Source organism: Cucurbita moschata, unplaced genomic scaffold (genome assembly GCF_002738365.1).
Source record: "Cucurbita moschata cultivar Rifu unplaced genomic scaffold, Cmos_1.0 Cmo_Scf00004, whole genome shotgun sequence".
NCBI classification, from domain to species: domain Eukaryota; kingdom Viridiplantae; phylum Streptophyta; class Magnoliopsida; order Cucurbitales; family Cucurbitaceae; genus Cucurbita; species Cucurbita moschata.
Genome location: NW_019268520.1, coordinates 6,284,093 through 6,297,097, shown reverse-complemented (window position 1 = coordinate 6,297,097; position 13,005 = coordinate 6,284,093). Strand labels below are relative to the sequence as shown.

General features: G+C 36.2%; 2 protein-coding genes across 3 annotated transcripts; both read left to right on the top strand.

Annotated features, from left to right (window-relative positions):
- Window positions 1–5,828: 5,828 nt before the first annotated feature.
- On the top strand, window positions 5,829–8,429 carry LOC111441380 (protein indeterminate-domain 9-like). Of its 2 annotated transcripts, none has more exons than XM_023078340.1 (5): window positions 5,829–6,290; window positions 6,384–6,783; window positions 7,045–7,793; window positions 7,942–8,131; window positions 8,228–8,429. In XM_023078340.1, exons 1-4 carry the CDS (start codon window positions 6,152–6,154, stop codon window positions 8,097–8,099), a joined length of 1,446 nt encoding a protein of 481 aa, XP_022934108.1. In that variant the 5' UTR covers window positions 5,829–6,151; the 3' UTR covers window positions 8,100–8,131; window positions 8,228–8,429. The 2 variants fall into 2 exon arrangements, with proteins under 2 accessions (XP_022934108.1, XP_022934107.1); XM_023078339.1 differs by having other exon boundaries at window positions 5,830–6,290; window positions 8,233–8,429.
- A 1,809-nt stretch (window positions 8,430–10,238) lies between these two features.
- On the top strand, window positions 10,239–12,322 carry LOC111441966. The gene has a single exon (XM_023079185.1). It carries the CDS (start codon window positions 10,658–10,660, stop codon window positions 12,071–12,073), a length of 1,416 nt encoding a protein of 471 aa, XP_022934953.1. The 5' UTR covers window positions 10,239–10,657; the 3' UTR covers window positions 12,074–12,322.
- Window positions 12,323–13,005: the final 683 nt, after the last annotated feature.

The following is a 13,005-nucleotide window of genomic DNA, read 5'->3' as shown; positions in this document are numbered from 1 at the left end:
CCCCCCCCCCAAATAAAAAAAGTCCACAAAGATAGGCCCACTGGAGAATTTTTATTTGTTTTTAAGCCTACCTTTAGGGTTCAATCTCCTCCCACCTTTTCCCCCCCTCCACTTGTATAACAAGGTGTTTGGAGGTCTAAATGAGGGAGAGGGAGAACAGTGCATTTCTTTTTATACTTTGGATCTGCTGACAATCTCTAAAGCAAAGAAAGAACTATAATGACATATCTTTTTTCTCTTTGAAAACTAGCATAATGAGAAGCTAGTATACTAGAATAGAGACATATTTCCTGGGTCAACTCCACTTTTCTTTCTAGGTAGTTTTTTATGGGGTTGGAGAAGGGTATAGTATGTTTGTTGGTACAGATTGATGCAGATTTAATATTGGAATCCTTTCCTTATATTCTTACACTCCTGGAGCAGATTTTAGAACTTCTCTAAATGTTCATATGAAATCATTAATTTTGCTCAATTATATTCATAGAAATACATTTTGTTCTATGCAAAATTACTTGGCCCCTCCCAAATAATTTCCAGTGCAGTTTTACTATGGCTGAAGATATATTTGTTTTCAATAATCAATTTTATTTGATTATTCATTTGAACAGGACAGTGACCAGGTTTAGATATATTAATCAAGTCCAACATAATGCCATTTGATTCTCTTTTATGTCATTTTCTTCCTGGATTCTTGCTTATCTATCTTTTATGCATTAAATAATGTCTAAACTTCATATGTTTGACAATACATACACAGATCAAATCTCTATAACGTCATTTTCTCTTCATTTCAAAATTAAGTATTATTTGTACTATTTTAATAACATGTCGGTTTGAGATGCGAGAGTCGAGAGAGATTATTTAATGGAATATGTCGTATTTTATATATGAATCGTAACCTAACACGCCTATCCTTTTAGATTTAATAAAGTAATTTATGCCGACCCTCACATTAGTTTCTGAATAGCAGTGAGGTCATTCATTTAATAATGTTCATATGGAGGCATTTGAAATGGACTTGTTGAAGTCTTACATAATAGCAAATGGAAGCATATTTTTATTAGTGAAGACAAAAGAACATTCTATGGGCATTTAGTTGATACCAAAGGAACGTTAAGCCCTATGTTTTTCTTGTGGAATTAAATCATTCTTTGGAAGAATCTATTCTTTAAGAAATAAAAGTATATATTTAATTATTCGTATATTATACTTCCATTGATGTTCTTAGGTATTTTTTAATCTCAGAGCGAATCTCATAGAGGAGAAAGCTTCTTAGAGAAAAAAATGTCGTTACGAAATAGTTGATATCAGTAACTTGATCAAACCATCAATGTTTAGAATGATACTTACATTTTATCTACTGATTTATGCTCGAATGAACTACTATTCAAACTCATTGATTGGCTTGAAAATCTATAATTTTCTCGAGCAACGTGTAAATTAGATATAGATATAAATGCTCACCCCTCCAAATGTTATTGGTTATTGTGATATTTGGAGTGCTAATATTTCAAGAATAAGATCTCTTGATTTTGCATTTGATACAATTATTATAAAATAAAATAAATAATAAATGAAATGAAAGGGAATAATTTTTGTTTTCAAGGGCAACATTATTGGCATCCCCTTCCTTTCATGGATAGAGACACGTGAAATGTATTATTAGTCCCAATTCCCAAAGCATTTATCTTCCCTTCAAAATCATCTCTTTTATGGATTTTTTTTTACCACATTTTCATAATTTTCAAGGGTGATTTTATTGTTGAAATTATATATGAAATCAAATCATTTTTTTATATATAAAAAGTCGGTACGAATAAGATATTATTATTTAAAATTTAGACATATTAATTATTGACATGTGAGAAAAAATTGACGTGTCGTCGATGATATGTCTTTCATGTGGAGCATATTGTTACATTACAAGTCATGGATGATGTTAAACGTTGGCCCATCCCCTTCTATTCGTATCTGTATGTAATGTTGTGATCATCTTTACATTCATGCCATTTTAACTTTTGTATTTGATTTTATAATGTAATCAAGTACCTTGTTCTTATTTATGTGCTTGACATTTTTCTTGCTTTTAAGTGGTAAAATTATGAATAAAGACTTACGATGATTCGATTCAAATTAATCATAGTTTTGATGTATTCTCGTCCGCCTTACAATTTTAAATTGCGTCTAATAGGAAGAGATTTTCAGAAGGAGCTTAGCATTCTCACTCATACAATGTCCTGACTCTAATACTATCTATAACAAATCAAATCCACACTCAGCAAATATTGTCTGTTTTGGCCCGTTACGTATCATCATCAACCTCACGATTTTAAAACACGTCTACTAGGGAGAGATTTTACACTCTTACAAGGAATGCTTTGTTCTCCTCTCCAACGGAGGTGGGGTCTCATAATCCACCCTCCTTGGGGCTCAGTGTCTTATTAGCACACTACCTAGTGTCTGACTCTGATACCATTTATAACCGCCCAAGTCTACCACCAGCAAACATTGTCTGATTTAAAAACTGTAAGATTGACAACTATATGTGACGAGCAAAAGACGAATAATATTTGGTAGCATTCGACCTGGATAGTTACAAAAAGCAGTCACATGAACCTAACTCATGTATAATTCTATTTTTATTATTAATTAATCTTTTTTATTTTATTGGGAAGGGAGAGTTAAAACATATATGTAATTAATTAGTACAATAAGATATTATTTTTATAACTATAAAATACAAAAATACTTTGGAGAATTATGTATTCGAATCCGACAGCCATAAGAATATTATTAATAATATTAAATCAAATATCAATAAATAATATTTGGATATGTTTTTCTTCTTATATTTTCATTAAAATAAACAAAAAAAAAACAAAAAACAATGTTCTACCAAAACGTAAAACTAGTCCGTAAAATCAAACCGTTTGTCTTTAGCCTAAACGAGTTAATAGTTTCATATTGACTGTTGTTAAAGAGTCACTGTTATTACGAGATAGTTACACTGTGTCTGTCATATTCAATAATTTCTTTCTCTCTCTGCACTCGATCGAGAGAGAACATACCGAGAATCTCTCTCTTTATATGTTTTTCTCTCTGATTCATGCAACATATATATCGGAGTATGTCCTTATCTAGTCGGACATATATATCTTTAGGGCTCATTCTCTTCCCCACCTGTTAAATAAGGGTTTTTTTTTTTTTTTTTGCTTGTTATTATTTAGAGAGAGAAAGAGATGAGACCTAGGGTTTTGTGTATTTGTTATGTGCATGTGTTAGAGAGAGAGAGAAAGCATTGGATACCCAAATAGGGATGGGAAAGCATATGTGGTGTGAAGCAAAATCCAAGGGAAAACAGACAAAAGTGGTTCCATTTGTCTCAATATTTTATTAATTTATATATTTTTTTAATTCCCAAAGATTATTACACTTAAAAAAAAATTAAATTTCAAATTTATCATTATTTTTTAATTAAACTAGTTATTATCTCAACTCCGTTTCAGGTCACTCACATACTATGATGTCCCAGATTGGTGGGGAGAAAAACAAATCACCATTTATAAGGGTGTGCAAACCTTCTCCTAATAGATGCGTTTTAAAGCCTTGAGAGGAAGCCCAAAGAGAACAATATCTGTTAGCGGTGGATCTGGGTCGTTACAAATGGTATTAGAGCCAAACATCAGACGATGTGCTAGCCTTCTCGTTGTTCCCTGAAAGGGGTAGACACGAGGCGGTTCTCCTTGTTCCCCGAAAGGGGTAGACACGAGAGGGTGTGCCAATAAGGATACTGGGCCCTAAAGAGGGTGGATTTGGGGGCGGTCCCACATCGATTGGAGGAAGGAAAGAGTGCGAGTGAGGACGCTGGCTCCGAAGGGGGGTGGACTGTGATGTCCCACATTAGTTGGGGAGGAGGACAAATCATCATTTATAAGAGTGTGGAAAAGCCCCGAAGGGGGGTGGACTGTGATGTCCCACATTAGTTGGGGAGGAGGACAAATCACCATTTATAAGAGTGTGGAAAAGCAGACGCGTTTTAAAGCCTTGAGGGAAAGACAATATCTACTAGCGGTAGATAGATCTGGGTGGATAATATTTACTGGCAGTGGATCTAGGTCATTACACATACTATTTCATGTTCCAATTTTAATCCAACCTTTGAACTAACTATTCTAATAGTAGTTTTGAAACATTTATGAAAGAATTCATATTGAAACCAGGATCAAACAACTAAAATCAGTTTATAATTTTCACTACAAGAAACACTCAAACGCCAATCAAATCTTCTCAAATCAATTCAATGGATTCAGCACCATGAAATTCAAGAACACGAAGATGAACACATGAATCACTCGAACCAAATCTTGAAATTGTGAAATATTCGAAACCAAAAAAGAAAAGAAAAATAAAGAATTACAAAATGGATAGAGACAAGTAAAGGTATCACGGACGGTTTGTGTGAAATAGAAAGCAAAAGTATGGGGAAATGTAAACTCCCGTATATGTCTCTTTGCTTCTGACTCTCTGTTGTACTGAAATGACAGTCCCTAAAGTTACTGATTTACCTTTAATTATTACTTAATCATTCTATTCCAGATTCACCCCAGAAAGGTAATTTACTTTTTTCAATATTACTATTTTTTTTTAATAAAAAACACTCTCTCTGTTTATTACTTCTAGGTAGATTAGGTCCACTATTCCCCCCTTCCTTTTCTTTTGTTTTTTTCTCTATATTAATATTCGTCACGCCATTGCTTCTATTTGATTGGTGCTAAGGACGTGACGGTGTTCGGGTGTTTCGTTTAGCTTTCGAGATGGTTTTGAAGTTTTAAGTAATGTTTGAAAACAAGTACAATAAGTGATTAATTGACCTAAATTTTCTTGTTTCGTAGGTGTATTCGGGAGTTTATAGGTCCATTGTTCACAATTGGCCTCCCTAGAGCCATGTGGACTCGAAGAAACAACAAGCCTCTTAGCGAGACCATCAGAAACAAAAGTGGGGAGTGGCATCTAACACTTATGATCGGTTCGATCTATCAAGCTGCCTGTCTCCTTTCCTGTGAAATCCCACATGGGCTGGAGATAAAAACGAAACATTCCTTATAAGGGTGTGAAAACCTCTTTCTAGTAGACACATTTTAAAATCGTGAGGCTGACCGTGATACGTAACGGGTCAAAGCAGACAATATTTAAGCTAGCAGCAGCCTCGAGCTATTACAAATGGTATTAGAGTCTGACACCAGGCAGTATGCCAACGAAGACACTAGGCTCCCAATAAGAGAGGATTGTGAGATCACACGTCAGTTGGAGAGAGGAACGAAGCATTCCTTAAATGGGTATGGAGACCTCTCCCTGATAGACGTGTTTTAAAACCGTGAGACTAACAGCCATATGTAAGAGGCCACAATATTTACTAGCAGTAGCCTCCGACTATTACATTTCCCTACCTCCTATTGACTTCCATATACTACCCATTCTCGTCCTTGCAGGTCATGGAGAATCTCCCATACTTTTTCAACCCCTAAACTTACGAACACAAATGAGTCAACAAGAACATCTTTCATGTCACAAGACAAAAGCTGGTACAAACATAGACATGGGTGTAGTTAGTAAGTAGAAAGATACATAATTAATTAACAAACTCAAATGGGTCCCCCTTTTTTTTGCATTGAAAAATTGAATGAACAGTGTTGGAGTTTGAGCTTCAAAAAAAAGGTACCAAATAAAAATGAAAAAACTGTATTCATTGTTGTCAAAAAGAGAGAGACAAACAGAGAAAGTTGGTTGCCCATTCCAACAAATGGGTTACACAATTGATATCAACACCATAGAATTTAATATCAATATCATAAGAAAAAGAGATATCATTGTTGCCTTCAAGCTTCTCACCATATATATAATTTATGGTGTTTTGTTCAGATTCAAACCCTTCAACTTTGGTTTTTACTGTCTTTTGGCAGAACCCTAATTAGTCTCCTCTTCCCTTTGTCAAAACATCACCATTTCCACACACCCAAAACCCCCCTTCAAATTTGTTAGCTGTTTGTGTGCAGAAGGAAAAATTTTAAAAATTCTTGGTTTTTTCTTGTTTGTTCTTGTCTAAACCTTCTTCAATCCCCTCCAAAATAAGAACCCATTACCCAAAAACACTATGTCATCTAATCCCTTTTCTCTTCTCTCTTCCACTCCCACTCCCTTTGCTCACCACCCAGATGCAAACCCTAGCCCTAACCCTAAACCCAAACCGTCCGCTGCGGCGAAGAAGAAACGAAACCTCCCCGGAACCCCAGGTGAGCTTCTTTTTCTTTGATTCGATTCGACTCCATTCGTTCGTTTAAGCGAAACTTGAATAAGTTGTGTTGTTGTTATTGTTGTTGTTGTAGATCCTGATGCGGAGGTTGTTGCTTTGTCGCCGAAATCGCTCATGGCAACGAATAGATTCATATGTGAAATTTGCAATAAGGGGTTTCAAAGAGATCAGAATCTGCAACTTCATCGACGAGGACATAACCTACCGTGGAAGCTTCGACAACGAACGAACAAGGAGCCGATTAAGAAGAAGGTGTATATTTGCCCGGAGAAGACGTGCGTTCACCACGATCCATCACGAGCCCTCGGCGATCTCACCGGAGTAAAGAAACATTTCAGCCGAAAACACGGCGAGAAGAAGTGGAAATGTGATAAGTGTTCTAAGAAATATGCTGTTCAATCTGATTGGAAAGCTCACTCCAAAACTTGTGGGACAAGAGAATATAAGTGTGACTGTGGAACTCTTTTTTCCAGGTAAACTTTTTCTCCGATTCGAACATTTGACTTTTAATAGACCAGATCGATGTTTGAATCACGGATCGGTCAGAATTTGAAATCGAACATGTTTTTCTAATCATGGGTAATTTATGAATCAAGAAAAAAGCCAAAAAAATTGAAACTTTTTTTTTAAATGTTAAAGACAGAAGTAATTAATGCAGATTATGTGTTTGAATTGTAACAAAAATGACAAAGATTGGAACATTAAATGTTGGATTTTTGTTGTTCCTCGTACAGGAAAGACAGCTTCATAACCCACAGAGCATTTTGCGATGCATTAGCTGAAGAAAGTGCAAGAATCACGACAGTTTCAGCAACAAATATTCTGAATAATCTCAGAAATGATTCAGTTCTTCTTCATCAACAAGATCAATCTTTGATTGATCATCAGACCAATAATCTTCAAACACTTGGAGATGTTCCTGCCCTTTCCCAATTCACTCACTCTGATCACTTTCTAAGAGACTTTGAAGATCATCAACACAAGAACAGATCTCCTTTCTCACTTTGGTTGAACAATAGCAACAATATTTCCAACTTTTATGGAGCTTCCTCTTCTTCTTCCAATCTTTTTGGATCCATAGCCGAAACTGGGCTTTCGATGTTGCCCGTGTTCGAGAAGGAAGATGTCGAGAGGAAGGGAAGTTTGCCGAAAGCTACGTCGTCGGCAGCTGCACTGTTGTCGGGTCAGTCGTCGTCCGTTGTTTCTTCTTCTCCGATGTCAGCCACCGCCCTTCTGCAAAAAGCTGCTCTTATGGGCTCAACTAGAAGCAGCACCAACAATAATTCCCCGCTTATCGATGCCGGTGCTTTCGGAGTGATGAACTCTTCGTCTTTGTCTTCGTCCTCGTCCTCCAACGCTGTAAGCTTGAACTCTTTGAACAAATCTAGAAGCATGTCAATGGCTGACTCGGTTCAGATGGTCGGTACCAACTCCGATTTAAGCTCGAATATTCTCAGCCAGCTTCTAATGCCACTCAACAACGGTAAATTTAATCTTTTATTCATATTCTCAACGCTCTTTTTCCACTCTAGATTTGGAAATTACTGCCATTAATCGAGGATTATGAAATACTTAACCAATTAAATCATGTTCAAATTTATAAACCGAATATATTCATATTCTTAACGTAGGTAACAACAGTATGAAAAGTAACGACCAAACGAGAGACTTCCTCGGTGTCGGAGGAAACGGAGAAGCACCCCGGCCACCGTTCCTTCCACCAGAGCTGGCAAAATTCACCGCCATAAACTCAACAATGGGACTAAGCCAGTTCGCCGCCAACCACTAAATTCCATCATCAAAACCTTAATCAAATCGAAGGTGAGTGGGGAAAAAAAAAAAAAAAAAAAAAAAACACCATTTTTATGTAAGAAATTAGACCGTCAAAAACCAAGATGAATTCACAGATTTTTACTGTGCAGGGCGGCGGAAAGGGTCAGGCGGCGGCGACGGCAGTGGCCACCGGTGAATGGTTAAATTGACAGTTTCAGAACGTAGTAAAAAAGGGCCGTGCATGTAAACCTTTTCTTCTTGTAATTTTCTATGCTGTCGTTTTGTTTGAACCTTTTTTCGTAATTTCGCTTTCAAATTATTGCATTTTCCAGACAAAACTGCTCCTATATATAAATAAATACAAATATATATATATATTTGACTACTGGTCGTCGGCAGCCACCACCGGTCCACCGGTCAACGTTGGTAAGTATACTATGACATGGAACAGTTGAGATTAATTACAATTTTTCATATTTTGACTTTAAAAATATTCAATTCAATCTTAAACTTTCAATTTTTTTATTAAAATTTGGAATATAACATTAACAAATATTAATAATATTACATAGAAAATTCAACAAAAATAAAAGAAATTAAATATATTTGAAAATTTAAGTTTCCAATGATGTTTATAGATTGAGAATTTCAAGACCCTAATTCAAGAGATTTTTTATTTATTATTATAAATTTAAAAAAAAAAAAAAAACATTACGTTGGGAGTAATTAAGATGGAGAAGAATGTATATAGATAGATAGGGTCCTAGGTTTGATTGTTTGTAGGGCACTTTTGTTGCTAGGGAACCACCTGCTTGGGGCACCCACCCCTACCCATTTGACTTATTTTATTTATTTATTTCTTTTTTACTTTCCAAGTAAAAATAATAATAATAATAATATAGGACAGCCCCTAAATTCAAAAGGGCTTTTTTGAGAAGCTCAACTTTTTGAAGTCCTAAAAACAAAGGACTTTCAAAAGTATTTATTTATTTAGATTGAGAATTATAGTGTAATGATTTTACCTTTTTGTGTTAAATTACAAAAAGAAAATGGAACAAAATTCACCTTTTAAAAAGGTGCCTATGTCCTTCCCAAATAAATCATAATATTATTAAAGATTTAATTAAATCCATTATGATTAAGTTAATACGTAATAAAATTTGGCATTTAATTTCGATGAAGTTTATTGTGTGATATGAATTTGATGGCGGTAAATTTGGAAGTATAGAGATTGAATTGATATACGTTAAAAGTTGAAGAACTAAACTGTAATAAAGACTAAATTATAAATGACTTAATTGTTTATTCTACTATAAAATTGAAATAAATTGGGGTTTTTAACCTAAGAACTATTACGGTAACTCCAAAGCTCGAAAATGTAGCAAAATTAGGGTTTTGTGGTTAACACAACTCTCGTTACAGTAACACCCACACTTTTTTATTGAGATAAATCAAGGAGATTACGAGGCACTCTCTGAGACCATACAAACGTGACGAGGGATGGATGAATATTTATAGTAGACGTTCGACAATGTGGACCACAAATTTGTGATCAATCTATTTAGATATTTAAATAATTGGACTTGCATAGTTATTGGGCTTTACATATTGTGCCAGTGATCATGATTTTTTGGGCTTTTATTGGGCTTCCTATTGGGCTAGTGATCATCTTCGATAATTCCCACAAGACCGTGATGTTTTGGGCTTTTATCGGTCTTTCTATTGGGCTCTTAGCCCACACAGATTTTTTTTTTTGCCAAATTTAATTTATTTTTCAAGAATATTTTTAAAAACATTTTTACCATTTATATTGCAAAGTTTAAACAAATAAAAATACTTTAAATAATGATAAATTTTTTAAGAGTATATTTTACAATGTATATTAAAATAAATTATCATCTTCATTGATTGTTTGATCTAATTATGATGTTCCAGAGCGATTCTGTACTACTGTCTCCTGTTAAATTACGATAAAGCCCTTACACGCCAATAATTTAGGGCCCACAGTCTTCTAATCTCAAATTCTGTCCGTTCAGTGCTCGACACGTGTACCTCTTTGTTTAGATCTTAGAAGATCCCCTCGTGCCACGTAATACCCAGAGTTGAGCACGATTTCAGTAATCTCTCACTATTAATACCACCGCTCCTATTAGATCAAACTTCCATTGTTGTTGTTGTTCTTCTTCTTCTTCGCTCGAAACCCTAGGCCTGAAATTGTTCGATCTCGATCTTGAGTTCCAATTAGGGTTTTGGAGGTTTCTGTGCTGTGGGAAATCAGAATTTGAAGAATGTGAGGTAGTTTTTTGAGCTTTATGGGTTGATTTGGGTACTTCAACGATGGTGTCTTGGGACGGGAAGATTCGAAGGATGAGGGTTCCGAAGAGGGTCTGGTTAATTTTCCAAAAATCTATGGGGCTCCTCGTGGGTGGAAATCACACATCATCCAGGTTTTGTACTCGCTAAATTTCTTTTGTTTCTCTGTGTTGATATTATTTTGAGGAATTATTCCGATTTTACTTCGTCTTCGACGACGATAAACGAATTCTGTGCTGAGATTGACTGGTGATTGGAGAAATGAGTTTGAAGGCTTTGAAATGGCAGATCGCTCATGGGGCATTGGCCAGGCGTGTTGTTGTTCGAACATTCCTTCTGGCCTTGGCTGTTTCGACTGTTCCTTTGTTGCATATTTTGACGGGTACCGATTTCGGAGTGATCTTTCGCGATTGTGTTGTAAAATCTGGCGATGTGGAAGCGAGAGTTTCTCGCGGTTCGTATATGTTTCAAGGTCACTTTCTGAATCCAATTTGGGAGCCATTCGTAGCGATTCACTGTGAGGAAAACATGAATCTGACGACTAATGTCGTTGCTGAGCTAATGGAGAAGAAATTGTTGGATCATAGTGCAAAATCTCTCTGCGTTGGAGAGGGATCGGGCTCCGCCGTTTTGGCACTGAGGGGCATGGGATTCAATGATGTTATTGGTGTTGGTGAACACCGATTTTTCTCTCTAAGGAGAAAACAGTTCGTTTATGAACTGGACTTTAAGGATCAATACTTTGATTTTGTTTTCTCTAGAGACCTAGACAGGTACTCAGTCCCTGCACTTTTGGTGCTCGAGATCGAGCGTGTGATTCGACCTGGCGGAATTGGGGCTGTTATTGTGGGCACGACTGGTTCAGTGCTGAATAATTTGATTAGAGCTGCAATTCCAGTGTCTTCTTTGCTTAAAGCTTCCACTGTGATGCATGTTGGCCATGTTAATAACTTAACTCTGGTTGTATTTAAGAAGAAACTCGAAGAATTTGCGCATTCGGAGCCTCGCCCGTCGTTTGAATGTCGCTCTCTCACAAGGAACAAGCCTTTAATTCCAAAAATGGAGCCTCTTGTGAAAGCAAAATCCCTTGACAAGAAGCTGGCTTATTTGCCTAAGCTTGTAAATGCTTCCAATGGCGAAAAGTTGGTTTATGTTAATATTGGTACAGGGAAGCGCCTGAATTACACCAACAGAGATTGGTTTCCACCTTCTTATCCGGTGGATCGCAGAGATTTTAATGTTTATTTTGTTGATTACGACATGTCCTCTCTCGCCGCACATATCCATATGCCTGGAGTCACGTTTGTCTATCATCCTGGCCTGGCTGGAACTGATCGTACTACAGATAACGACGGCGCTGATGATGAAGACGAAGAAGAACCTTACATCGACGACGAGTTTGATTTTCTATCTTGGTTCAAGGAAACTGTACAGCATGCCGATTTCGTCGTCTTGAAGATGGATGCAGGGAAGGAGGAACTGAAGTTTCTATCAGATTTGTTCGAAAGTGGGGTGATTTGCTGGGTGGACGAGCTGTTTCTAAGCTGCAGAGATGGGGTTGATGAAGATGGTGAGGTGAAGAAAAGAGACTGTATGGATCTGTTCAAGGATTTGAGAAACAGTGGTGTGTATGTCCATCAATGGTTTCTGGAAGCTCCATCCTCCATGAAACTCTGAAGCTGCGTCTGTTTGGTTGGTAAGCAAGAAAATGGCTGAGTTGCTGTGTGGTTGGGCGCTCTACCAGAGACTTTTATAATAAGCAACCCCACTATGTTTGTTTCCTTTTTGTTTTTCAAGCACTGAACCGCTGAACTGCATCTGCATGGTTCTTTGGTTTGAATAAACAAGTCTTGTTTGTGTTCGCTGTATGGTTGGTGATGGTGTTGATGTTGATGCACTTTTTTAAGTTTGATTATGATTTTATGAGTTTTGAGGTCCTATTTTTGTTTTATATTATAACGTTAAATCATAGTCATAATGTGCGCACCGACGGTGGAGAGTTTGAGCACTTTTATTTTAGTATTATTGAGGGGATAGGGGAACATTTTTAAAGAAAACCAAGCCACTTTTTTACTTCAGCTTCTCTTTCATACATACGTTGCTTTCATTAAAGTTTGTTTAAAATTTTGTGCTTTCATGAAAGTTTGTTTTGAACTTTCATTAAATAGTACAAACCTTTTAATGAAATAATGAAGAATAAAAGAAAGAAGTGGATGTATATATATGGGATGTGTAAACTCTCCCTCACGGGTTTTAAATTCTTGAGGGGAGCTCTGAAAAGAAAGTCCGCCCAAGAGGGTGGATTGTAAGACCCACATCGGTTGGAGAAGGAATGAAATATTCCTTATAAAAAAAACGAGAAGCTCGGAAGGAAGAAAAAGTCCAAAAGAGGTATATGGTGGATTGAGGTCGTTACAATATTATTTAATTTTGATTCCTCCGACATTTCAAAAGGCATATTTTCCCGTAGTAATGATTATTATTTAATTTTGATTCCTCAACATTTCAAAAGGCATATTTTCCCGTAGTAATGATGGAACATACACTTATTTAGCGGTATGATAGTCGATACCAAATACGAAAGAAGGTGATCAATGTATATTAATCAA

Coding starts and splice junctions, on each gene's coding strand:
- LOC111441380 (XM_023078340.1), top strand. CDS start 6,152: ATGTCATCTAATCCCTTTTCTCTTCTCTCTTCCACTCCCACTCCCTTT. Junction 6,784..7,044: donor TGTGGAACTCTTTTTTCCAG/GTAAACTTTTTC, acceptor TTCCTCGTACAG/GAAAGACAGCTTCATAACCC. Junction 7,794..7,941: donor TCTAATGCCACTCAACAACG/GTAAATTTAATC, acceptor TTCTTAACGTAG/GTAACAACAGTATGAAAAGT.
- LOC111441966 (XM_023079185.1), top strand. CDS start 10,658: ATGAGTTTGAAGGCTTTGAAATGGCAGATCGCTCATGGGGCATTGGCC.